This window comes from Narcine bancroftii, chromosome 10 (assembly GCF_036971445.1).
Source record: "Narcine bancroftii isolate sNarBan1 chromosome 10, sNarBan1.hap1, whole genome shotgun sequence".
Classification (NCBI taxonomy): domain Eukaryota; kingdom Metazoa; phylum Chordata; class Chondrichthyes; order Torpediniformes; family Narcinidae; genus Narcine; species Narcine bancroftii.
Window position 1 is genome coordinate 78,319,881 of NC_091478.1, and position 27,495 is coordinate 78,347,375.

Below are 27,495 nucleotides of genomic sequence, written 5' to 3' on the forward strand. Positions count from 1 at the left end.
TGCCTGATCCAGGTCCAACGGTGTCATTAAGTTTACAGATGACACAACAGTCGTTGGCCTCATCACCAACGATGAGCTGCCCTATGGAGAAGAGGTAGTAAATCTCATGATATTGTGTGAGAGCAACAACATGAGACTCAATGTGGACAAGATGAAGGACATGATTGTGGACTTCAGGAGGGCCAGGAACAACCACCCTCCACTACGCATCAACAACGCTATAGTGCGAAGAGTGGAGAGCTTTATGTTCCCTGGTGTTCACTTAACTAGTGACCTATCATGGACACACAACATCCCACTTGTCAGGAAGGTGCAGCAGTGACTCAGTTTCCTGAGAAGACTAAAGTAAACAAAGGTGCTAGCTACATTATTGCCACCTTTCTATAGGAGCACTATGGAGAGCGGCCTAGCCGGCTGCATCACAATGTGATATGGATACTGCAGAGAAATGGATGGGAGGTCAATCTGCAGGACCATAAGAGTGGCCCAGAGGATCACAGAAGTCTTCCACCTCATTCTTAGTCTTGAAAAATTTCCAATGACCTTTCACTATTTTGACCCTCAGAGTCACGAGATATATCATCAAATATTTCAAACTTTTAGCAGTGGTCTTTTTACATCGTCAAACTCCTTCCTTCCTTTGCTTAATCAAAGTAAGACTAAAATCCGGTAACTCAAAAGTCTTAGCGGGACTGATTGTGGTCGCTGATTGTCATCTCTTATGGGTCTGAGGGTCTGGTGAGCCCTTTCAATATGTAGTATTTTCTCTGAATTTGTCTTCTCCCAGCACTGGAATCCATGCTTCAAAGTAGTTCACTGGATCTCTCCCCTCGACCGTTCTTTCAGTCCGATAATTCAAACATTACTTCATCTGCTAAAATCCTCCATGTGGTCGATCTTGTCTGTCCGATTCCCATTTCTTCGCATCTTTTTCCATAGCTTTTAGCTTATCTTGTGTATTTACCAAGTTTATTTCTACTTGGGTCATTCTTTGCATTAAATTTTCAACGATTTCTTTAATTTCAGTCATTCTCTCAGACATGTCTCAGTACAGTTTCGACACCTGCAAATTGATTACTCAAATTTTACATCTTCTCAAGGATAATATTAGTTCTTGTACTGTCTGCTGGTCCTGAGGCCAGTCTTGTGCAACCCCCTTTCGGGCTTTCGCTCGATGTTCCTGGCTGAGTAGAAATGTCCTCGGCTTTTGTTTTTTACTGCCTTGGTCTCTTGGTACTTGCTTTAAGCATTTTTGGTGAAAAGAATTTAAGATTTTTGAGATTTTAACCATCTTTTTGATACTCTTCATGAAGAGCTCAACCAAAATATGTCTGTCTAAATCCTTTGCATGTCCACGCCCCCTTAATCCCAGTCAACCTACTAATGGACTTTGATCAGATTGACTCTCCTCCAACACCTGTCTGTCCATCATCTGGGGAGGATCCCTTTGTTGAATCCATGTCTCTCTTGCTGAAATTTTGCTGGGAAGCTGGTGCAGCTATGACAGAGTAATCTTGCATGTGTAATTTACTGAATTGTTTCCAGGACCTAAATGTTCCAACCACTCTTGGATATCTTGTATTGATCTGCTTCTATCTGCAGTATTCTGTAGCTGGCATGTGGCAGTATAATATCCATAAGTTCCGGTCTCAGTGAGCTTCACAGATGAGACATTGTTGTGGTGCAGTAAGAAGTCTCTGAGAACAAAAACTGTAAAGGAACCATGAAATGCTTGACTGTCCAGCATTTCTAGTTCCCTTGTGAACACTGGGATTAAAGAATGTCCTTTGGGCCATAAGTGATCACTTATTGAATCATTGATCATTCCTGAGATTTCAGAATACTGGGTTAGGTTACTTTGCTAATAAAAAATATAATAGATTCATATGGCTGTGACATTTCCCATGAAATCTATCATAACCGGCTGAAGCGATGAAGAAGAGAAATGATGTTTTGAGATGCAAATCTTATTTGCACTGTTTTCAACATGCAACATTTATGTCTTTTGACCAAGTTGTACTGTATTATAAACAGTGAGTATAGGCATGCACCAGTCCTATTTTAAAAACTGGCAAATCAGTGTTTTAAAAAAAAAAGCTGAGTGTCGCAAAATAAAATTAAATTAAGTATAAAATTAATTCTAGGAAGAATATCACCAGTAGGTGTCCTGGGTAAACTTGTACCTCTCACTTTGTTCGTTTTAGATTGGTCACAATGTTTGAGCTACCGAAAGAAAACTGAGACACACGCCGAGAGCACTTCAGTTTATACAAATCTTGATTACAAAATCTTAAGCTGATTTCAAACTACAATATGCAAGCCCTTCCCAATTATACTTATCAACGCCTGGACTGGTCCCAACTGCCTAAGCGAGGCAACGACCGCACACTTGTAGTAGGTTGTCGGGGTGCCGGTAGCAGCTTCTCCACCTCCCCTAACTGGGACGTTAGTTGGACTCTAGAAGTTCTTCTTGCTGAGAGATGTTCCACCCCTCAGAGAGTCTCAAACTTCAGCAGCGGGACCATGGCTTATATAACCCAAAAATTGTTTACTCATAGCTTATCACTTTGAATAAATGGATTACTTATCTTCAAGGTCTCCTGACAGTCTGCGACCAACAAAAGACAACTGCATCTCTGGGCCTCATGGTGTAAATTGGATTATGTCATACATTATTCTCAAAGTAGGTTACTGATACTGAGCCTTGCATAAGCAAAAGCATGTTTTGAATCCTCCATTACTGTAGGGATTTGACAGGGAGAGTTGCTTATGTGATTCTTCTGAATTACATGTCAGGAAAAGATGCATTTAAGTAGAGACCTTAAAGCAGAGCATTTGACTGAAAAATCAATAAAAGTCGCAATTGAAGCTAGGGGTTTGTACATTTTTCTCTTTAGTTTGAGTATGTCAGTTCATCAGAACTGTGCCACAGCTCATTAACTGGATTCCTGCTCATTTGTATTGTAGTTGGGATGCTGGTGCGACTCTGTCCAAAATAGTGCCTTCTTCATTTACTGAGTTGTTTTCAGTTTCTTAGTGTTGCTGCAATCCTCTGAAATGGAGATTTATGCCACTGTTTCTGAAGTTGCTTGTTTTGTGCAAAACTGGAGGGAGAAAGAAAGCTAGAAATTGCAGGCCAGTTCAATAATCATCTTTCATAGGAAAAATGGTTTGAAGCTATTATGAAAGATGTTATAGCAGTGTGCTTGGAAAATTTCACGGTAATGATGATGTGAAAGAGACATTGTGTTTCTCCAGTGTAGGGTCCTTTAAAGGAGAGATTTGCTGTGGATAAAAGGGAGCTAATGAATGTACTCAAACTTCCAGAAGGGTTTTGATAAGTACCACTTCAAAGATGATTACAAAAAATAGCTTTTGATGTTGGAAGTATCATTGATCTATCAGGAAACAGAAAGTAGGCATAAATGTTTTTATTTCCTGGTTTGCAAGATTTTAGTTAAATGTGTGACACAGGATCAGTACTGGATCCTAAACTTTTTGCAATGTGCACTAAGACTTTGATAAAGTTTATTTTGGCAATGTGCTCCCTTTTCCAGTGGAAGGCTTGAAACTGGGGCTTCACAGGTCATGGCAGAGGTGGGAGTCGGACCTAGGTCCTGATGGACGGCGCTGGTCAGTACTGTGTCATGACAGCATAACAACAATGAACTCACGAAATAGACTGGTGCTGTATAATTTCCTTCACCAGCTATACCACATGCTGCCAAAATTTGATAAAGTTAAACCAGAAATTTTGTATCAGTGTTTAAGGTGCGACATAGAGACAGGAATCTTTATACATTCAACTTGGTTGTGCTCCAGGGTGAGGCCCTTTTGGGTGGAACTGGGACAAATCCTGGAAAAAAATAATAGGTAAAGAATTTCCACAGGATCCAAATTTGTTCATGTTAGGAAACAGTATGGACATCAGGCTTACAATGAAGCTGTCCATATTTCAAATCAGTTTGTGTGGATCACCTTGGTGGCAGCCAGGAGGTGTATACTGGTTACTTGGAAATGTGATTCCCATCTTGGCATTGTGCATTTGAATTTGGAAATGCAGAGCTGTTTCCTTGGAGAAAATAATGTATAATCTAAGGAAAAAATATGAAACTTTAAAAATCTGACAACCATAGCATATAGTATGGTCCCTTGTGCTTCGCCATCCTTCCCCCCCCCACCCACCCCTGTCCTTCCTTTCCGGGGGGGGGGGGGTGGCAGTAGGGTCCATTCCAATCAGACTAAGTCGAGATGACCTGCAGGACGGGCGTTGAGCTCTGACACCCTGTGGTTAATCCTTTTATTCTTTCCTTTGTTTTTAATTTGCTATTTGTCTTCAGTTAGTGGTGTTCTTTTTTTAATGTTAAATAAGCATTTTTGGCTTTTTATGTACATATTAAGTTTCTTTATTTAAATGGTTAATGTTTTCTGTTGTGGGGATGGGTATGAAACCAGATTCAGCAGAAGAAATGTATATCTATATGGTTGATGAATGTGATTGTTGTATTGTGAATTATTGGAACTGTGAGTTTGGAAAAATTATTTAAAAAATCTAAAAAAGACTTTGATGATGGTATGTAGTGATGTATATGGTAATGACACAAAAATTGACAGGAAAGCAAGATGGAAAGAGCACATGGGGGCAATGAAAGGATACAGATTGATAAATGAACTAGTGTTAAATGGAATAAAATGTGGGAAAATGTGAAATAATTAATTTGTCACTTGATGAGAAATTGGAGAGCTCTGAGATTCATGGTTCCATGGTGCATGATTTACAAATGGCTGTAATGCATATTAATATTAAGTAATCAGGAAAGTTTATTTATCAGAGAATTGGTTGTAAGATTTCGAAATACCTCAAAGGAGGACTCAGGCTCGAAACATTGGTTATGTATTTTCATCTGTGCAATTTGTGGAGTTTCTCCAGCATTTTTGTGTGAGCTGCAGTTTTAGCATCTGCATACGTTCTTGTTTCATGTCAAGATAGGCAGGTTATGCCTAAGATGCACAGGGCTTTGGTGAGACCACATTTGGGTCCATTTACATCTGGGGTGGTCAAACTGTGGCCCATTGCCCATTTTTACGTGGCCCAGGGTGAACTTTAAAAATAAAATTGAATATGGTCTATTGGAATAAAGTCTCCAACAATAAATTGTACAATTTTGAACAACTGCTAGACCATCTGTTGCAATATTACTCCTCATTGAAAATGTTTACCTTAGTTTAAAAAAAACTATTTACTGAAGTGCTGGACACGGCCAAGAAAGACTCAGCCGCCACATTGAAAGTCGTTAATGATTGTTTTTATTCAAATTCAACGTGCGTCCATTGGGCGGGAGACTTGAGGCAGGGAGAGACCCTGACAGCGCTATCTTCCCATGGCTGCCCCATCACGTGGGGTTGGTTCACTATGAGAGTGTGCACTGCCACATTACCTCAGTTTTATAAAAAAAATGTCATCTCTGTTGATTAAGCATGGCAGAACTGAGAAGATGGAAAATAGCGAGGGAGTGACTAAAATTTCAGATACTGTGAGAAAATTATTTTTTACAGAAGTGAAGGGAAAGTGTGTTTGTAAGGAATCTGTTAATTTTAATAACCTTTCTACATTTTACACATTACTTCTAATCATTGAGGTGGACACTTTAGCCATGAACTGTATTCACTGAGAGTTGTGGAGGAATGGTGGAGACTGCCTTGACCCTTTCTTGATCTTTTCTCCTGTTCTTATTTTTCACCCAGCTTTTTATTTTGCACTGCTTCTTTGAATGAGAGTTTTAAAGATTTTTATGTATTTATTTACATTAAATTTAAGAGCAGCAGATACAGAAATGCCAACTGTAATATGTGAGCACATCTATAAACTACTGCAATGTCAACAGTTAAACTGTTCCAATAGTGTCGCGCAGTTATTTTGATAGAAAATAAATTTTCCATGGCACTGAGGTTTTCTGGTCTAAAAACAGTTTTTCTTGCAGTGTAACTGGTTGAAAACTGCTAGGCTTAATATCGTTTGGCTTTGTGACTCCTTATATTTTTCTGTATGTGACCCACACCCAAAAAGTTTGGCCCATGCACATTATTAGTCTCACTATTTAAAGGGTGATGTAAATGTTTTGAAAGCAGTTCAGGAAAGATTTAATAAACTAATACCTGAAATGGATAGGTGGTCTTGTGAGGAAAGGTTGAACAGACCAGACTTATAACTATAAGAATTTAGAGGCTGAGGTGTGATTTGATTGAAAGATTTAAGATCCTGAGACGCTTGATGGGTGGATGTGAGAAGGATGATTTCTCTTGTGTGAGACAAAAGAACAAAGAATCACTATTTAAAAACTTCATTTAAGATCAAGATGAGGGATTTTTTTTTGTCTTTGAAATTTTGCTTCCACTGATGCCTGAGGGAGAGAGTTGCTGAGTTTTTAAGGCAGTGTTAGATTTTTGGTAATGGGTTGATGGGAATGTAGAGTTTGGTTATCAGATCAGCCAAGATATCAAATGGGAGGTGAGGGTCAAATGGCCAATTCCAGCTCCTTAATTTTTGTGCTACATAGACACAATTTAGCATTTTACTTTTTCTTTGTACGGTATATGCTTTTTATGTTTGCAATTTTAAAAAAAAATGTCTATCATGTATGCATTTTTAAATTTTTTCCGCAGTTCTATTTTATTTAAAACTTCTGTGAGAGAGCAGTTACACAAAATTATTTCCCTTCAGTGTATTAAGCACACATGGAAAATTATGAGAGGAATTTTTAAAAAGTCTCCTACACATGTTGTTCAAACACTGCTCTTATTGTATTTATTTTTTTTAATGGCACACAGTCTACCAAGATTACTAATCTCAGCCATTCTAAACTCAAAATGAGTGCAATGTTTAAACCTTTACTCATTTAACATCACCCTCTGCAGATTATTGCTTTCAAGTTGTAGGGACTTCAATTGAGCCCAATAATGTTAATACTGTATTACACTCTGTTGCAGGTTTGAAGGATGATGTTTTCAGCTTTGCAGACGGATAGCTTTATTATACCCAGGAGGTTATTCTGGTAACATGAGAGAAAATGCAGCTTTACAATTTTTTACTTCTTTTCAAAATAATTCTGTATGCCTGTAGGCAGCATTCACTGTCCTGTTGATAAGCTAAGTGTAGAGTGGACAGCTGATGATGTAATGGAAATATAAAGAGAATTTTCCACAGTCATCCCTGGTTCTCTTTGAAATATATTTTGCCAATTTGGTTCATTACAGCAATATGTTGGTGCCAGGATAGGAATAAAAATTCTCCCTGGCCTCTTATAAGAAAATGCATTTATTATAGTCCATAAAGTTAGGGACTATGGTCCAACATTATACTTTCAATTTAGCTTTCTATTTTCAAGAGTATGTTCCATTTTATAATCCTGAGAATATGAAGAGATTCTCCAATATGCTTCCCTTACTGGGGAGGGAGTATGGAAATGAGGAAAGGGTTTCTTTTCCAGTACATTTGTCACACTTTCCTGTCATCTATATCCTGCTGTCCTTTGTGTATTTACCATGGATCGGGAATAACAAACCATTTTCAAATGGAAGTAAGGTGAATGAACAAGATGTCAAGATGGGCTGATGGCATTTTGTAGGGAAGAAAAATTGGAACGCCAGAGGATGATTAGAGTGTGAGTGTCCATGTGTAGTACTGGTGGGAGAGAGGGCAGAGGAACAAATCAAGGAACAAGAAATTCAGGGGATGGCATTATTGTCTAAATTAATTGAGATCACTTTTGTTTTTCTGTTTATTTCTACATATCATTAACAGACCAAAGTTAAGAGAGAAGAGGCTGGATTTACATTTGCTTCATTGATTGCCATTCTGTCAGGATTAATCAATATTGTAATAGTTCACCGATTATGCATACATGAAAGAATGTCCTTAGGCAAATTCCTGCAGGGCTATGATGCGCTGAAATCTTATTTGAGACACAAAAAGATAATAAATTTGTGGGATCAGAGGAACTTTTTTTTTTATACAGAGCCCTTCATAATATTTGGGACAGACACTTTTTCTTTTTTTGCCTCTATGCTCCATAATTTTAAATTTGTAATCAAACAATTCACATATAATTAAAATGAACATTCCAGATTTTATTCAAGGTTATTTGTATTCATTTTAGTTTGATCGTGTGGAAATTACTGCACTTTTTATACATAGTGCCCTCATTTCAAGGCATCATAATGTTTGGGACATTTGTCTTCACTGTTGTTTGTGGTTACTTGTGTATGTTTAATTGCTTCATGGGTGCAGGTATAAGAAAGCTGGGCTTGCTACTAAACTTTTGATCACCGTTGGAGTGTGTGGTTGCCATTTTTCAACTTGAGGACCAGAGTTGTGCCAATGAAAGTGAAAGAAGCCCTTGTGTAGCTGAAAAACAAGAATAAAATGGTAAGAGACATCACCCAAACTTTTGGCTAACCGAAATCAACAGTCTGAAACATCATTAAGAAAAAAGAGTGTACTGGGTGAGCTCAGTAATTGCAAAGTGACTAATATTCCAAGGAAGATCTCCACTTCTGAAGACAGAAGAATTCTCATCATAATGAAGAAATATCCCCAAATACCTGTCTGAAAGATCAGAAACATTCTTCAGGAGGCTAGTGTGGATGTGTCGATGTCTATTGTCTGCAGAAGATTTCACAAACAGAAATACAGAGGCTACATTGCAAAATGTAAACCATTTCAAAGGTGGTCTGCTTTGGATCTTGGGCAGTTCTTTTACACCTCCACCCTTTGCCCTTGGCATCACTCTGATACAGGATAATCTTGGTATTATCTGTCCAGAAGAACTTTTTCCAGAATTTTGCAGGCTCTTTTAAATACTTCTTGGCAAATAGTCATCCTATTTCTGTGGCTAACTAGTGCTTTGTATCTTACAATGTCGCCTCTATTTTGGTTCATGAAGTCTTCTGAAGACGGTAGTCATTGATGTATCCACACTTGCCTCTTGAAGAGTGGTTTTGATCTGTGGGACAGGCTTTTGGGGATTTTCCTTCATTATGATGAGAATTATTTGGTCTTCAGCAGTGGAGGTCTTCCTTGGAATACTAGTCCCTTTGCGATTATTGAGCTCACCAGTCTTCTCTTTCTTCTGAATGATGTTCCAAACTATTGATGTTGATAATCCTAAGATTTGGGTGATATCTCTTGCTGTTTTATTCTTGCTGTTCAGCCACATAATGGATTCTTCGACTTCATTGATACAACTCTGGTCTCGTGTTGAAAAATGTTGCAAATGCAGACTCCAAAGCTTCGAAGCAAGCCTAGCTCTCTTATAACTGCACCAATGAAACAACTTAACATACTTGAGTAATCACAAACAGCTGTGAAGCCAAATGTCCAAAATATTATGGTGCCTTGAAATGAGGGGACTGTGTATGAAAGTATTGTAATTTCTACAGGGTCAAACCAAAATGTATACAAATAATCTTGAATAAAATCTGGAATGTGCATTTTAATTATATGTGAATTGTTTGATTGCATATTTAAAACTGGAGCACAGGGGCAAATAAAGGAAAAGGGTGCCTTTGACCCAAACATTATGGAGGGCACTATATATTGCTTGCTTTTCTTATCTCCTTCACTCTCCGTAAGTGTGGCTCCTTTGTCAGACCTTGCTGCAATCAAACTTCCATCTTTAAGAATGGATTGAAATTAATTCAGAACCTAATCGTTGGTGTCATATTTTTGATTCCCCATGAACTTAAAAAATCTAAATCAAATGAAAATATATCATTATAATCCTGCTTCCCATTCCTGCAGTGCTCATTGAGAATGTTTACTGTGAGCTGTATGACCTTTCCATACTGGGTTCCCTTCAGTGAATGGACCTGAATGTCCTGTAAACTCATGCTGCCAGTGAGGAACATCAGCGATAATGTTGAGTATGAGTGGCTAAAAGTGAATTTTTCTCCTGAATGTTGTGCACCTGAGTTAGGAACTCTGTGTAAATAGATTTTATTGCTTTTATTTTGCAGATTCATTGTTTCACTTCATCTTTTGTTGGCTTTTTTAATGGTTTTCTTTTTCCCTCTGTTGTTTTGGAGGCTGTCTGGAGATTAGATTGATTTATCAGAGAACTGGATGAATTGAAGCATAGCAATTTGTCAGTAAGGAAGAAAGATACCTCAACAAAGTAGTAAAAATATGAAATTTTAAGTCTTTTGCGTCTCTCTGGTATGATTCAATAGCAATAATAGCTTTGTAAACCTGGAGGGATTAGTATTGAGGCAGACACCTTAAATAAAGTACTCAACCTTCAATTTTGTCTTTCAATCAAGCAGCCATTTCTCATTTTCAACTTTGCTTGCACTGCCACTTGTCCATTATTACTTCATTATCAATATGTGTGCTTTTTTAAAACATTATGGTAATTTTGCTTCAATGTCCTTAACCCTTCTGAGAGAATATGCAAACATAAATATTGGATGGAACAAGTTTAATACTACAAATTATTCAGAGGGAACATTTTCTTATTTCATGATCCTTTGCTAAAAAGCTTCCCAGATTGAAGACTAAATTTGTGAATCAGTCATGCAAGGGGAGAAAGGCAATTAATAAAGCTTTTGAGATTTTTAAAGATTTTCAGAAGGAAGAATTAAACTGGTTGAAAGTCTGCTTGCTTGGTTCTGAATGCATTCCATGGAGATATCATCAGTGATGTTGGGCATTTAAAGGTCAAAACAACATTTGGATGGTTTGCAAAAATGCATTTGATAAAAAGACTTACCTGTGAGGCGAGGCATTAGTCGATGATGTATTGTGCTTACTTAGTGTAAAACATTAACAAGAAGGTAAAGTGCAGATATCAAGCCAGTAATGATGGAAGGAGAAAATTAGTAGGTTAAAAAAAACTCTATTACTATTAATGCATGTCATTGCAGAGAATTTACTGTTGTCATAGATGAAAACTGAGAATGCAGATGCTGTAATTGTAGCCAAAATACAGAGATGCTGGAGGAGCTCAGCCAGTGTCGCAGTGTCCACAGGAGGTAGGGATGTATTACCAATATTTTGGGGCTGAGCCCAATACATCTTTACCAATAGTGAATGCTGCGAGACCGGCTGAGTTCCTCCAGCATCTCTGTTTTGAAAAGGAGAATGGTGGTATGCTGTGATGCATAACATAAAAAATGTGACATAATGAGGAATAAGGCAGATGTAGAAAGCTGAATGCTCGGATCCAAGAACTCCAGCAAGAATGCAGATGAGTTGGGCAAGATTCAGTTTGTTGGCATCTTGATCAATGTGTATGAACCTACAGTTTAGTTGCAGGCATGGCCAACTAGTCCCCTCAAGACTATTTGCCATTTAATAAGAACATGGCTGATCTGCATTCTCTTGGTAATCTCACTCCTCTGCTCATAAAATATCCAACTACCTCTGCCTTAAAATATTCAAAGACTCTGCATCCACCTCCCTTTGAGAAAAAGAGTTCAAAATACATAGCACTCTTGGAGGGGGGGGGGGTGAGATGTAAAATCTGTCTTAAATGGGTGATCCTTTATTTTAAAACATGGCTGTGGATATAAGTGGAAATTCCTCAATACATGCAGCCTTTCAGGACCTCTTAGTATGTTGCAAAAGTTAATAAAGCCCCTCTAACATTTTTAAACAACAGCAGATACAAACCTTGCTTGTGGAACCTTTCTTCATCAGACAATCTACCTATTCCAAGTTTTACTGTCACAGTATTCTCTATACTGCATTAACATGGCATACAACCCTTAACGTCAACTAACAGGTTTATTACTGAACCAATGCCAGTAAGAACTGGTATCCATCATCATTACGCCCACACTTGTTTCACTCCTCTTCATAAGCATCTTGCCACCAACAAAATTCCTTTGGGAATGGAGCTAATCTTCAGAACCAATGGGAAATGTTAAACTTACAAACAAGCCCACTCCAAAGCCAAGATCGCGCTGACTTCAGTGATTGAACTGTGGTATGTAGTCGACATTTATATTTGTGGAAACTTGGAGGTCAAGCTCCAAGTCCTAAACTCATTCACTGAAGCTGACAAAAGAATGGGCCTCCATGCAACTGTTGCAAGATAAAGGTCTAATATCAACTGTGCTCTATTGTGCAAGGCTGCTCTGACAATGCACATTTACAGTGAGAGCCTGGAAAATGTGAACCCCAGTCTTAGATCTCAAAAGCCACCAATCCTTGGCAAAGATAGATGATGAAATTCATCATGATCTCTAACACAATCTTTTGTTGATTTGATATTAGTATTTGAAGTTTTGCATTGGCAAGTGCCACTTGCGAATCGCTGGCCTGTGGAAAAGGAGCATTTGGGATAGTATTGAGAACCTTGACAACATGTATCAAGCAAACCTTTCTTTTCGCCCATCCTGTGGAGGAGTCTGCCTACCTTATTAATGATCTCAAAGCCCAGAGTAGAAACAAGTCATCATCTAACCCCGCTCAGGAAGTGGAGCCTACAAAGCTACCAAGGTGTCAACTGACTTTGAATAAGAAAGTTATGCAGTTCACCCTGCTCCAGACACTTGACCAAAAAGCAAAAAAATAACTGGCTATTATCTTTTTATTTGTGGAATTTTATGTGCAAATTGACTATTACGTTTCTCAAAACCACCATGAGTTTAAGTTCCATATATTAACTGAAAATTACATTGCAATGTTCTAGTGTGGTAAAATCTCATTTTTTAAAACTGTGAACAGAAGTCAATCTATGCATTTTGCTTTTTAATGAATATTGAAATTTCCAATGTGAAACCTGTTCGAGATGTAATTATTTGATTTTTGCATAAAGCCGATTCCTTTTATGTTTTAGGGTAACAAAAGAAGTGGATGCTGCTTCTAAAGAGGCAAAGAACTTTTTGCAAAAACAGAATAATGAGAAGGGGAAATGCTCTTCTGCAGCACCAGTGTTAGTGGCAACTGGAGCCCCAACAAGTTCAGGGCAAGTACTGATTCCCATGAGTACATACAGCCAATGTAAAGTATGACTATGTTCTGAATGGTTGTTTATATGCATTGCACAAACTCTTTAAGGACTTTTGAAACACTGTCAGAACCTGTGGCTTCCTGGTAGCTATAAAAGCCAGGATCGCAGGTACATTAGAAAACGACAACCTACCAGTTGCATATTGTCCCAAATAACAATGACGTTGATGAAATTTCATTGTTGGTGGGTGGGTCAAAATCCTGGAGTCCGATAATACTCAGTGTTTCAAAACGTGGACAGGAGCTGTTTAAGAAGGCAATTCATCACTACTTCATCAGTTTTTGGAAAAATAGATGATTTATATAACTTTGGATTCAAATCCACGACACATTTGCTGGAAAATAGAAGTCTGCCCCAAACAGAGTTTTTAAAGCGTTTTTGAAATGGCTGGTGAATCTTACTTGTCAACCTTGGATTGGATCAGTGTTTGAATTGGTCCAAATTTACCTCTTAAAATAAAGAACTGAAATCCAGGTAATTCAAAAAATCCCATTTGGGTTAAAATGGAGAGCGGAATGAAAAGACACTATATGGGGCACCTGAAGCACCAAGATAGTAAGCATGTACAACAAGCAAGATGAAAGCAAAAGAAATGTTGGGCTTCTTTCCAAAAGTGATAGGGAAGACTTACCACAATTGTATACGGGTCTTTGGTTTCTTTATTTATAAGGGATTTTCCTGGATTGGCAATGCTCCAGAGAATGTTAAAGTTGAATCTGGTGGTATATAATAGGATAATGAGCAGGGATCTCACTAAAATATATAAAATTTTGTGGGGTTTTAACTGGAGATGCTGAGAGGATGCTTCCCCTTTTCAGGTTAATCTGAAACCAGTTCACAGATGGTTTGGTCTCTGAAGGGTGTGAGTCATTGAAATTCCCTACTTCAAGGATATGGAAGCTGAGGCTTGAATTTATTTAAAGTGTTTGGACAATGTAGGAACTGAAAGTTAATGGGATTTGGGTAGTAAAGTGGAGTTGCAGTCAAGATCAGATTACCATGATATTGTTCATTTGCAGACTAGGTTTAAGAAGTGATAATCGCCCATTGCAACTGTTTTCTTTTGCTCTTCTACTTCATGAATTACTCTTCCATAGTTAATAAAAACCTTTCTCAACATCAGCTAGATGAGGCCTTGCAAGCATTTAATAGTTCAAAGATATCAGAGAATTAAACACTCATTCAATTAAATTTCGCAAATGTGGATAGGTTGAATTATGGCCTGAGCTTTTTGCACTTCCTGACTTTCAATTCAGTGGTTCATGAAAGAAATTCTGCCATAATAATTGCATCAGAAATTCTGCTTTCCAAGATGCAAAGGAGAACATTGGGTATTGGATGCAGTTCAATAAAGAATCCTAGTTATAATCTCAGAGTTAGGCTTGAAGAGAAAGTTATTATTTCTGCTCCTTGTGCTTCTTCCCACACCATCCTTTCTTCCACTTCAGCACATTGCAGCATTGGTTGATGGAGCAGCTTGAATCAGAACCCAAGTCTAGTCACAATGTGAACCTATATTTTGCACGATGTGTCATCTTAAAATAGGAATGGAATTTTTATCATTGTGCTGTGAAAGTGAAGTGATACAGTGATGTTTAACAGAGCAATTAAAAAGTAGGAGATCGGAGGTCCATCCTGGAAGTCACATTGTAATGCAAGAAGCTGACTAAAAACCAGAAATGCATGCTCGTTCACACTTCATGGTTGCCCATGATCTGGTTCACGATTTTAAAACTATTGGAATTTCATGTCTTGTACAAAAGGGTGGCTTTCATTTCCCATGCCATTCCATCCATTCTCGAAAACAAATCTGACATGGTAACACTAGTTACTTGTGCTGTGGGAAAAATTCCAACTGAAGTAGTTCGCTGAATATTAAACATGGGAATTTTTAAATGCATTATTTATGTTGTTTATATTTTGAATCATATTTAATCATTATTGCTGGGATAGAATTGTAGGTATAAACCTGATGCCTTTTGTAAATCTGCAATTGTGTTAATATTGTTATTTGTGGCATTGATGTCATCAGTGGGGCATGCTGGATCATTTTTATTGGATGAAACGTTGGTACAGTACTTTGATTTGTGTTGCTTTTACATTAAGCTTGGAACTGGTTTAATGCAGTCTTTGAATTGCTTGCCAAACCAAGAATCCAAGTTTCCATTTCCCCAGGTGTTATTTGGTCTAGTCATTTCGTGGCAATAATGCCTCCATTTGTACCAGACTAATTCCGAATTTCAGGCAGCCAAAGTGAGTTCATTCCTCTGTTGAAATCTGCAATTACGCTTTTTAGGACTGTTAACACAGGCTCTTGTGTTGTCAGAGCTTTGTAATTACAAAAAAAAATTACTCTTGTCCTCTTCATGGTCAAAGCCTTTACTTTAATCTTAAAATCTGAGTATATGATTTGAACATTTCCAAATGTGATAAAGAGGGAAAGTACTGGTAATCTTTAATTGCTTGAGGTTAGGAGATCTGCTATTGAATTCTTTTTCAAGCATAGAGGCTTGTGTAATATGGGGAACTATGTTTGCGGAGTATTACTCCAGAAACAACATCTAAGAAGTTAGATCATTTTTGGTATGATGTAGGAAATAGAGTTTAGTTAGGATTAGAGCAGCACAGTTGGCATAGTGGTTAGTGCATCGCCTTTACAGCGCCAACGATCAGGACCAGATTGGGGTTCGAGTCCTGTGCTGTCTGTAAGGAGTTTGTATGTTTTCTCTGTGTCTGCATGGGTTTTCTCCTGGGGCTCCGGATTCCACCCACCGGGCTTCGAGTCCTGTGCTGTCTGTAAGGAGTTTGTAGGTTCTCTCCGTGTCTGCATGGGTTTTCTCCTGGGGCTCCGGATTCCTCCCACTGGGCTTCGAGTCCTGTGCTGTCTGTAAGGAGTTTGTATGTTCTCTCCGTGTCTGCATGGGTTTTCTCCTGGGGCTCCAGATTCCTCCCACTGTTCAAAATGTACTGGGGGTGTAGGTTAATGGAATGTAAATTGGATGACAGACTCGTGGGCCAAGATGTCCTGTTATCGTGCTGTTTGTCTAAATTAAAAAAAAAATTAGATACTTGGATTTTCTTTAATTGGCTGATTTAAAAAAAAAATCAATGAAAGCTTACCTGAGAAGATGGATGATTTGGTTTAACATCTCATGACATTGTGTTTCTCAATCAGTACTGCATTGAAGTGTCAGGGATGCGTAGGGTCATTGATGTATTTGGACAGCACGAGCTTGTAGGCAGAAGGGAAAGTGGCTGTGTTTGTATTTCCAAATTTAAAAAAAAAAATTAAAATCAAATGTTATAGGTATGTTGGTTGGGAATGAAATATTTCAGAAAGGGTGGGTCCAAAATTAAAAAAAATGAGCAATTTAGCCTTAACAGTCACGAAATAGAATCAAGTTGAGTGAAGAAAGAGCAAAGGTCAGAAGCATTGATGAGAGTTATCTCTGCGGACTCGACTCCCCCACACCCCTCATTAAAAGGGGTAATAGAGGACAGAGGACATTGCAGAAATCATGGAATGAGATGTTAATGTCATGTGGGTTGTACAATGATTTAATTTAATTTTAATTTGGAGTTATGGCACATTGCAGGCCCTTCCAGCTCGCAAACCCAGGCCATCCCAGTGCACCAATTAATCGACAAACTCCATACGTTTTTGGAAGGTGGGAGGAAACCAGAGCACCTAGAGGAAATCCACGCAGGTCACGGGGAGAATTTACCAACCCCTTACAGACTGCACCAGATTTGAACTCGAATCGCTGGCGCTGTCATAAAGTTGTGCTCACTGCTATAATAACAGTGCTGTCCTTGTGAATTATGAAGGTCATAAATATAATGAGGGATCTGAGCGAACTATACAAGGTTTTTACAGAGATTGACTGGATCGGCGTAGTGATGCTACTTCACTTTCTGGGATGTAACACCCCAGAGGTTAACAAAGGGTTAACATTCAGGGTTCAAGTAAAAATAAATTTCTTCATCCAGACAACAGTGAATCTCCAAAACTCAAATCTGGGCTTAGACATCGGAGATGGAGTTTGAGACAAAGATGACAAGGTTTTCGACATTAAAAGAATCGAGAGGCTTTGGACATCAAACAGAAAACAGAAACTGCTGGAAACATTTAGCAGTTGTGGAAGAGAAATAGAGTTAATGTTTCAGGTTGAAAATCTTGCAGAATTGAGGAAGAAAACCAATTGCATTGCTGATGAGGGGGTGGGAAGAAGGAAGTATATCTGATGTGAGGTCAGAGTTCCTGTTGGGATAATGGGGGGGAGATTGAGAGAAAAAAAATCTGAACAATGAAAAGAGGACAGTGAGGGAGTGTGTACATAAACATAGGAAATTTAAAGCTGGAAAAGGCAGAGGGATAGGGCACAACAGGACAGGTTGTCTTCGTGGTGAGTGGTAAAACTCAGTATCACAGACAGATGATGCAGCAGAAAGGGCTAATTCTGATGCCAGTGAATTATTTGAAGTTGTAGGATCTGATACTTAATCTGGAAGGCTTCAATTCTTCTGGATGAAAGATGAGGTGATAGTCCTCTTCTCGCATTAAGGTCTTGCTACAGTCAAGGCAGAATGAGAGGAGGATGGAGAATTAAAGAAGCAGATAACAGAAAGCCCAAAGTTGCCCCTGTGCACTGAACACAGATGCTCCACAGAGTATTCACCCAATATGTGTCTGGTGTGTGAAAAGTAGAAAAGACCACTTTGGGAATGCCAAATGCAACACATTAAATTGTGAAGTGCATGTGAATTACTGCTTCACTCGAAGGAATGTTTGAGCATCTGAGTGGTGGAAGGGAGAAAAGATTTTTCATCGCCTTGGGTTGCCTCAGAATGAGAGAGCATGAAATGAGTGCTCTCTTTAAATTGCTGAAAGGGGAAGGGAGATGTGTTGTGATGGAATCCTGTTGAAACTGAAGGAAATCACAAATACTGATCTGTTGAGTGTGAAGGCTGATGGGGTGGAAGGAGGAAACTTGATGCGTCCCTTCTCCAGGAGAGCAGATTGTGGTAAATGGAGATAAGAAGCCACAGTTCGGGGAGAAGGAAGCCATCTCTTTGGTCTTAAAGGATGATGGAGCTGCTATTTCTAATATTATATTGGCTATTTCCAGAGCTATTGCTGCTCTCAGTGGTGTACTAGCTATTTGAAAAGGCTCAAAGTATCCAGGGTCTGTGGTATGACACTAAACACCAAGTGGAATTGATAGGATTTCTGTTGGAGTTTGGATAATTCTTTCAGAAGTCATGTTCCCTCCTTCCCCTTGCCATTCACCCACTGAAAGAATCTGTGTTTAGAGCCAGTCAGCAGTCCTATTTCTAATGTTTGGCTTTAACTGCCTTGGATTTCTGACGCCTTAGGAGTGTGTATTTCATTGTTTTTTGGAAAGCTGTTTGGTGACATCTTTGGATTAAAGTTGCTTTGAATCAGTTGATGTCACTTCAAAAATTTAATCATTTGTAATATTAATTTTAAATGGCCTATGTATAGGAGTTACAGCTGAGATGAAAATCTGTTGAAATGAAAATTATTGGCTTGCATGCAATTTTTCATTAGTTTGTGAATATTTTGATAAATTTTATGATCTGATATTGCATATCTGTAAATAAACTTTCATTTGATCTTCAAATGTAACTTGAATATTTGGATGGATGCTGAGAACTCATGGGATTGTAACGAAATATGGGGCTGGAAAAGATTAAGGAGTCTTCAAATGCCTATTCACTTCTTAAATTTTCCCACACTATCAATCTTCTTTGCCTCCCAGCAATTTCTGTCGCACATTCATCACCCCCTGTGTAAAATATTTAGGTATGAACCATTGCTGCTAGTTTTATCTCAAAGTTTGATTCATCGTTGTCTTTAGGATAAAATGTGTAACATTGCCACAGTGTTATTGAGGTCAATATATTTATTTGCTCAGAAATTTCGTCTGGGCACCTTTTCATCAGAGTGAACAATCAAAAGTTTATACAGCCGTTAGGTTTGAAGATCGTATTCAGAGTGAAACACACCTTGTGACATCAATGAGGATTTACCTTCTCTCCTTCTTGGAACTGTTGTGCTTTTATTTTTGTCACTCTGCTATTTATTCCTCAGGCAAGCCAAGAGTGATGCCCAGCCTGCTTGATTCATTTCACCTTCTTCTGCTTCACTATTGGGTCATTCCAAGCAAGAGTTTAAAAAAAATGAATAATCTGGTTTTCTCTTTGATTACTATTGGCAGCATTGCCTCCCGTTGCTGAAGCACTGGTTGATAAACCTCTTGCCCAGCCTGATGAACCATTCCCAAGCTTGAAATTCTTGTTTTCAAACTTTGGTTGTGCTTTGTGGCCCATTTTCATATTTCTTGAAAATTGCATCTGCTAAGTGAATTGAGACACTTCACTAAATTTAGAATATTCCTCGGCTCTTCTATCTTTGCAAATTTGCATGCTCTCTCCTTGCTTTCCTCTTCAAAACCCTTGACCCTTCTATAATGTCACAAATCCATGCCCATTTTCCCAGGACTCCTTTCAAGCTTTAAAGATACAAGTGGTACCCCGGTAACTGACAAAATTAAGTTGTCCCTCCTCATCCTCATTAATCTTCCTGAAAGCTTTGACAATTTCATTCTTCTGCAAAGTCTTCCTGCTCTTGTCCAGTTGTTAGGCAAAGTTCAAATTTATTGCCAGAGTACAGACATGACATCACATATAACACTGAGATTTTTTTTCCTGCAGGCAGGGCAGAATTTCTACTTATCAGCAGTGCAAACTATACTCGAGAGAAAGATGCATTGACAAAAGAGGGATAAATGTAAACAAAGAAAGAAGTTATTATTTAGGTGCACACATCTATGATTATTTTGGAAAGAAATGAGAACCTCAGGGAATAATTCAAAATTTGTACAAAATGCAAATATACAACTTGAAAATTGATTGCAGGGGATAAAGACCTTACTGCAGATGTTTGTGAAAAGTTAATTGCAGTGAATTTCATTAAGTGTGTTTGAATTATGCATTTATGCACAAAACAAATATTTCTTTGGAATCACACTGAATGAATTTATATCTGCCCTTCAGATATATCTCCACCATCCAAATGTTCTTAAATCCATTTTTTCAAGTTAGTGTGTGGCTCAATTTTAAAGTAAAACATGCACCTTTAGATATTTAGTAAATTCATATAAGCTCTTCCACTTTTATTAATGTCAAGTATAGAATCCATGAACAATTTGAAAAGGATAAACCATTCTAATCTGCTGTGTTGCCACCAGTCAATCCTGTGGTTCAAAATCAAAATTTAATGTCTTTAACATATAAGAAAATTAGTTGTTTTGTGGCAGTATCACAGTGCAAACATTGGTATAGACCAACTTACAAAAATAAATAAAAATAGTGCAAGGAAAAGACAAAGGAAAGTAGTTCATTGTTCATTCAGGAATCTGATGGCAGAGGAGAAGAAGCTGTCCTTGTGCCGCTGATACCATGTGCAACTTGCAATTTGAACCTTTTTAAAGCCCTGGTTGAATGGGTCAAACTTGTTCTTTTGATAAGATGACAGTATGTGGCATGTGAACTGAAAAATTGAATGTGCAGTTTGCTTTGGACAAAGTCAAGATAAATTGATATTCAGTTGCTAAGCAATTATCAAACAACATTGTTATTTGAAATTTCGTAAGTTTCACAGGAAATATTATTTTATTCAGCTATTGTGATTCAAAACAATACAAATTTATGAATTAAAGCAAGATGTGCTTTGGAGGTAAATTGGATAGAAATATTCTCCAATTGTTGTGGTTGTTTGTTCACATAAATAGTTCACATCAAGTGAATCAATTTTTGTTCCCACTTTAATACTAAACAAAAGATTTCATTAGTGTTGCATTAATAAACATTATAATTCCAAAATTATACTTTGTGCATAAGTTTTGCAATTATCTCTTTCCCTGTAGTTTCTAGAAAACCATAAGGGACAGTTCCTTTCCGAGTATGGCTGAACTGGATGTATTTTGTTTCATCTGGAAGGGAAGGTCGGATGCTGCCTTTTAATGTTCTTGGCATACATGCTCATGTAGCTTCTTTGTGCATAGCTCTTCCTTTATTTACTTAAAGACCTCTTTTTCTCCCATTGCATATCAGAATCTTACTGTTCCCTATTTTATGTGCATTTTGGCTACATGTAAAATTGATCATGATTCAAGTTTTAGAATTTGAGTTGAACCGTGATTGTGGAGTAGGTCACAGATCAGTAGCCATGATATTTTATTTTCATGCATGGCTAGTTCTGTCTGTGTGAGATTTATAAGTACCACAATGTTAATTTTGCAAATATCTGTGGGGTTTTTGGTAGTTCATTTATTTGGATAGTGAGCCTTTAATATCTGGCTGTTTGGATTAGGATGAGCAGCCCTATATTGAAATGTGAAAAGCATTTCAAATGAAAATAAAGTTCAAAATTCAGATTTATTGTCAGAGAACATACATGCCTGAAGAGGGCGCACAAAATCAGTGAACTGGTGCGGATTCGAAAGGCCAACATGGCCTGTTTCCACTCCGTAAATGGTTATATGACATCACATACAACCTTGAGTTTCTTTTTCCTGTGGGCCAGGTAAAATTTCTACTTTTTGGAAGTGCAAAAAATCTGCAGTCAAGAAAAGATGCATACACAAAACAACCTGCAATACAGAAAAAAGAATAAATATTCAATAATAAATAAAGTGCAAAGTCAAAGTCCTTAAATGAGTTTCTGATTGAGTTTTGTTGTTTAGGAGTCTGATGGTGGAGGGACAGCAGCTGGTGGTACAAGTCTTATGACATTTATACCTCTCTCCTGATGGCATCAGTGAGAACAGAGCATGTCCTGAATGGTGTGGATCCTTGATGATCGCTGTTGCTCCCCAATGGCAGCATTCCATGGAGATTTTTTTGATGGTGGGGAGAGTTATGCTTGTGCTGTGCTGTGTCCAAGTTTTCAATCTCTCCTTCTTATACAACCCACTAGTGTGGTATCATCAGCGCACTTGGTTTTTCCACGCTCAAATTGCAAACTCAGAGGAGATCGTGCCTTCACTATTGCAGCTCCCAAACTGTGGAACAATATTCCTCCCTCCATCAAATCAGCCCCTTCCTTGAATTCTTTTAAATCTAGATTGAAGTGGTATTTTTACTCGCAAGCTTTTTGAGGTGATTGTACCCTGTTGTATGTACAATTCTGAACCTCGGGTACCTGTTTTATACTGCACTTTGAATACGTGCTTAAGTTAAGATGTAATTTATCATCTGTATAGTACTTTGTTAATGTGAGTTGTTTTAAATGTGCTATATAAATAAACTAAACTAAAGATTTGTAGATGGTGTTGTGGTTGTACCAAACCACACAGTCATAGATGCAAAGTGATTAGAGCAGAGGTGAAGAACACAGCTCTATGATGTCTGGTACTAATGGTGATTGTGGAGATTTTAAACTTATCAAGGGGTAATGGTTTTTATTCTTGAAATGTAGAACTTGGCATTTTTGTACTTTTTAAGGATCGCCTATTGTGCAAGCTTTAAAAATTAAAAGGGGATTCTGTGCATGTAGCCTGTGCTTTTTTAAAAAAAATCTATTTCTAACATTGGTGTTGTCATGAAGGTTCACGCTAAAATATTCACCATATTTTTCCATCGAACGTCATTATTAAGTGATAACAGTGCAGCTATTGGCACCTTTTTGATTTATTTTAAGGAAGCTGACTGAAACTGAAGGAAGTTTTTAATCATTATCATTGCTCTGCACAGTAGAACGCACAGTATTATTTGTGATATCTTCAAGTTGCCACATCTTTCCAAAACCACTTGAAGTGTTATTCTTGTTGGTCTTCCTGGAGAAATGCCATTGTTTCAAATTAATTTAATAGAACTTTAAATTTATTCCAGCATCTGGCTGAATATGCAATTCAGTTTTGGCAAGGTGACAGCAGACTGTTTAAGCTCAAATTTCATCTTGAAATGCGGCACTTTGCTATCTGTCGATCATGTGAGATTCTCTGACTCTAACTGTTCCCCAATAGAAAGCTTTACCACCTGAGTATTCATATAACTAATTACTGTTTGAATTACAAACATTTCAAGTGAAAAATGTGAATGTGTGATGGCTTCCAGATTCTAATTTAGGTATTTATGTAAATGTTGAAATTTTGGTAAATCACTGTAGATTTGGAAGTGAGGACAACAGGAAGAAGGTAAGTTATGAATTATGAATATCCAGCTACTAGTGGAAAGTTTGAACCAACTATTGGGTATTGTCTTTCATCGTGGCATGTTGTAGGAGATTTTCCTGTTGATATTCCAGGACGTTAGCTTTTTTTTTAAAACCTGGTAAGGATATTGTATTTGGTTTCAGATATTTAATCTTGATAGTTAAATGGCTTTAAATATAAATATTAATTGTTCTAAAGCATTAGTGGCTGGGAATTTCCAATATATTAAAATTATATTTTTAAAAACTGGATTCACATGTTCTGTATGCGTGTATGAACAAAACATAGATTACTTTCCCAGACAGAAATGAAATGAGGTATTAAACTTAATGCAATCTTCAATTCTAATTTTACCTTCAGACCCTGGTGACATTAATATATCAACTTCAGCCCATTAAGCTGAAGATGGAACTTGTTTAGTACATGTACACATTTTGCTGGAGAACTTGAGTGATTCATGTAGTAGTTCATGTATTTCTGCAATATTACTTCTTTAAAACCACAAATGAGAGTTTTGGACCACATAGGCCTGCCTTCATATGTCCTTTCCTCAGGGTAAATCTTAAAAGGACATCAAATTGCCTAAAGTTGTAAGCTTAGCAAAAGAGTTTAAAAAAAAAACCAGTAGCCTGTTGAAATGGATGCTATCAAGACACAAAGGGCCAATGCAATTCCTTGCTATTGGTTGGAGAATAAAGACCTACTACCCTTTATCTGCTTTCATGCATTTAGATCGATGAAAACGATGTTTTTTTTTAATACAAAGACTTTGACAAACATTGCTAGTGGTCTGTATGTGGTTGATGACTAAACCAAAGCATCTTGGAAAATTTCGTTCAGTTTTATTTTCATATCACTTATTCTGATTAAATCTCAATATTCTGAAGATGCATGATTAACACTGAAAATTAAAATGAAGCATGCTAGAAATGATCAGCAGGTTGATCAGGTTAAAAGATATTTACCTGAAATATTCATCTTTTCCATTTTTGCAAATGCTGTCTGACCTAGTGAGTAGTTTCCATGAATCTGCTTTTTTTTCAGATTACCAGCATCTACAGATTTTTTGGTTGTTGTTTAACATCAAAGCAGCTTAACCCAGATATAAGGAGTAATGGGCAGTTGCACACTTTGAGTGCCGGTATATTTACTGTGTAATACTACTAGTGGCAGCATAAATACATACCATGTATTCACAGAACAATGTGTCGCCAGTAAGACCAGTAACTATTACCTATTCTAATTGTAAGACTATTGCAGAGGGCTGTTCAAAGATACTGGAAATGTTGTGGTATTGAGTAGTATCTAAAACAGACTACATAACTGTGGCTGTTATCTTTCATGAAATGACGTCAAGGAACCATGTGGGATTTTTCTGATAAACCAGTAGTTACACATCTGCTTCTAATCCAAATTTATCTAATTAGTAATGTTTACATTTGCAAAAAATTATGGTAGGGTTTGAAGTTAATTCACCAAATAATTTACTCCAAATTTTGGATTATTAATCTAACTGCACCATCATGCCACCATATTGCATAAAGCATATGGAGCATATGTGCTCTAGGAAGATGTATGTCAAAATACAAATTATAAAGCATATGGATATAAAGTATATGGAGCATATGTGCTCTAGGAAGATGCATGTCAAGATACAAATTATAAAGCATATGGATATCAAGCATATGGAGCATATGTGCTCTAGGAAGATGTATGTCAAGATACAAATTATAAAGCATATGGATATAAAGCATATGGAGCATATGTGCTCTAGGAAGATGTATGTCAAAATACAAATTATAAAGCATATGGATATAAAGTATATGGAGCATATGTGCTCTAGGAAGATGCATGTCAAGATACAAATTATAAAGCATATGGATATCAAGCATATGGAGCATATGTGCTCTAGGAAGATGTATGTCAAGATACAAATTATAAAGCATATGGATATCAAGCATATGGAGCATATGTGCTCTAGGAAGATGTATGTCAAGATACAAATTATAAAGCATATGGATATCAAGCATATGGAGCATATGTGCTCTAGGAAGATGCATGTCAAGATACAAATTATAAAGCATATGGATATCAAGCATATGGAGCATATGTGCTCTAGGAAGATGTATGTCAAGATACAAATTATAAAGCATATGGATATCAAGCATATGGAGCATATGTGCTCTAGGAAGATGTATGTCAAGATACAAATTATAAAGCATATGGATATCAAGCATATGGAGCATATGTGCTCTAGGAAGATGCATGTCAAGATACAAATTATAAAGCATATGGATATCAAGCATATGGAGCATATGTGCTCTAGGAAGATGTATGTCAAGATACAAATTATAAAGCATATGGATATCAAGCATATGGAGCATATGTGCTCTAGGAAGATGTATGTCAAAATACAAATTATAAAGCATATGGATATCAAGCATATGGAGCATATGTGCTCTAGGAAGATGTATGTCAAGATACAAATTATAAAGCATATGGATATCAAGCATATGGAGCATATGTGCTCTAGGAAGATGTATGTCAAGATACAAATTATAAAGCATATGGATATCAAGCATATGGAGCATATGTGCTCTAGGAAGATGTATGTCAAGATACAAATTATAAAGCATATGGATATCAAGCATATGGAGCATATGTGCTCTAGGAAGATGTATGTCAAGATACAAATTATAAAGCATATGGATATCAAGCATATGGAGCATATGTGCTCTAGGAAGATGTATGTCAAGATACAAATTATAAAGTATATGGATATCAAGCATATGGAGCATATGTGCTCTAGGAAGATGTATGTCAAGATACAAATTATAAAGCATATGGATATCAAGCATATGGAGCATATGTGCTCTAGGAAGATGCATGTCAAGATACAAATTAGGGAGAAAGCAGATATTAAATGTCAAATATATGGTGCAGAAAAAGCACTAAAATGAATTTGGAATAAAATGAATTCATGTCATTTGGAATAACTAAAGATTTTCAGATTTTCTGCAGATGAGCAAAATATTGTGACATTTTAAATACCTAATTTTCTCTGTTCACGTTGGTAGAATGTCAAAGGTTCAATTTTTTTTTTACAGTAAATGATATTAGTCCAAACTGTAATTATGTAAACTAAAATATAAGAAAGGTCTTTGCATGATGTATTTTGATCAGTGTATAAAAGAATATCACTGTAATTATAATTGTTTAATATTAAAGCCATTTATCATTCTTTTCTGTTGTGCTCTCAAGATGAGGGTGGCCACACCTGTAAAACATTCATAAATTGAAGACCATGTTAACACTTCAGTTTATTAAGGCATGCCCAAATTGATTGGGTTGAACATTGGGCCAGTATACTGTTCTTACATCGATACAATACTGTTCTGCCTCCAATTGCAGCAAATAACTTTTTTATTTAAAACTTTTAAGAACAACATAAAATCAATAGCAACAACAAAAAAAAGATTTTTATACAATATAGTAAACCCCCCTCCCTCCCCCCCCCCTCAGCCAGCCCCCTCAAGGGGAACCAAAAAAAACCATAAAACATATACAATATTTTAAGATATTTCCAAACCCATATATTCTAAATAAGATGACCACATTTTAACAAAAAAAGTAATCATCATGTAAATTGTTATTTTCCCCATATAAATACAAGATCTCAATTCATTATGCCAACGCGCTATATTAATCTCTACATTGTCTTTCCAAGTAATTCCTACACATTTTCATGCCATAGATAATGCCAAACGTGCCAGTGCTATTTGAAACTTTTCCAACCCCAAGCCAGTCAAAGAAACCATATAACCCAACAAAAAAAATCTCCAGCATATAACTTTGGCTGATGTTACCTTACTTTTAAACAAAAGAACAGAAAAAAGCTACATGGAGAGAATTGTGTAATGCTCCTTATCTACCATGACTCATTTATTTTGTGTGGTATTTAAGCTGTGTTCAACATGGAAGGCATTCCATTCCTTACAATCAAAAAGCTTTCTATGTGCACATTTATTTTGTATTTAGACATACAGCACGGTAACAGGCTCTTTCGGCCCACTAGCCTGTGCCGCCCAATTGTATCCAATTAACCTACACCCCTGGTACATTTAGAGGGGTGGGAGGAAACTGAAGCCGCCGGTGAAAACCCACGCAGACCTGGGGAGAAGATGCAAACTCCTTACAGACGACGCAGGATTCGAACCCCAGTCCCGGTTGCTGGCACTGTA

General features: G+C 37.3%; 1 protein-coding gene across 1 annotated transcript in view; it reads left to right on the top strand.

Annotated features, from left to right (window-relative positions):
- cfdp1 (craniofacial development protein 1) overlaps window positions 1-27,495 on the top strand; it is a 148,736-nt gene that overhangs the window by 29,634 nt on the left and 91,607 nt on the right. The window contains exon 5 of the mRNA XM_069901513.1: window positions 12,840-12,968. Within this exon, the coding sequence (XP_069757614.1) occupies window positions 12,840-12,968 (129 nt within the window). The remainder of the gene's footprint in view (window positions 1-12,839; window positions 12,969-27,495) is intronic.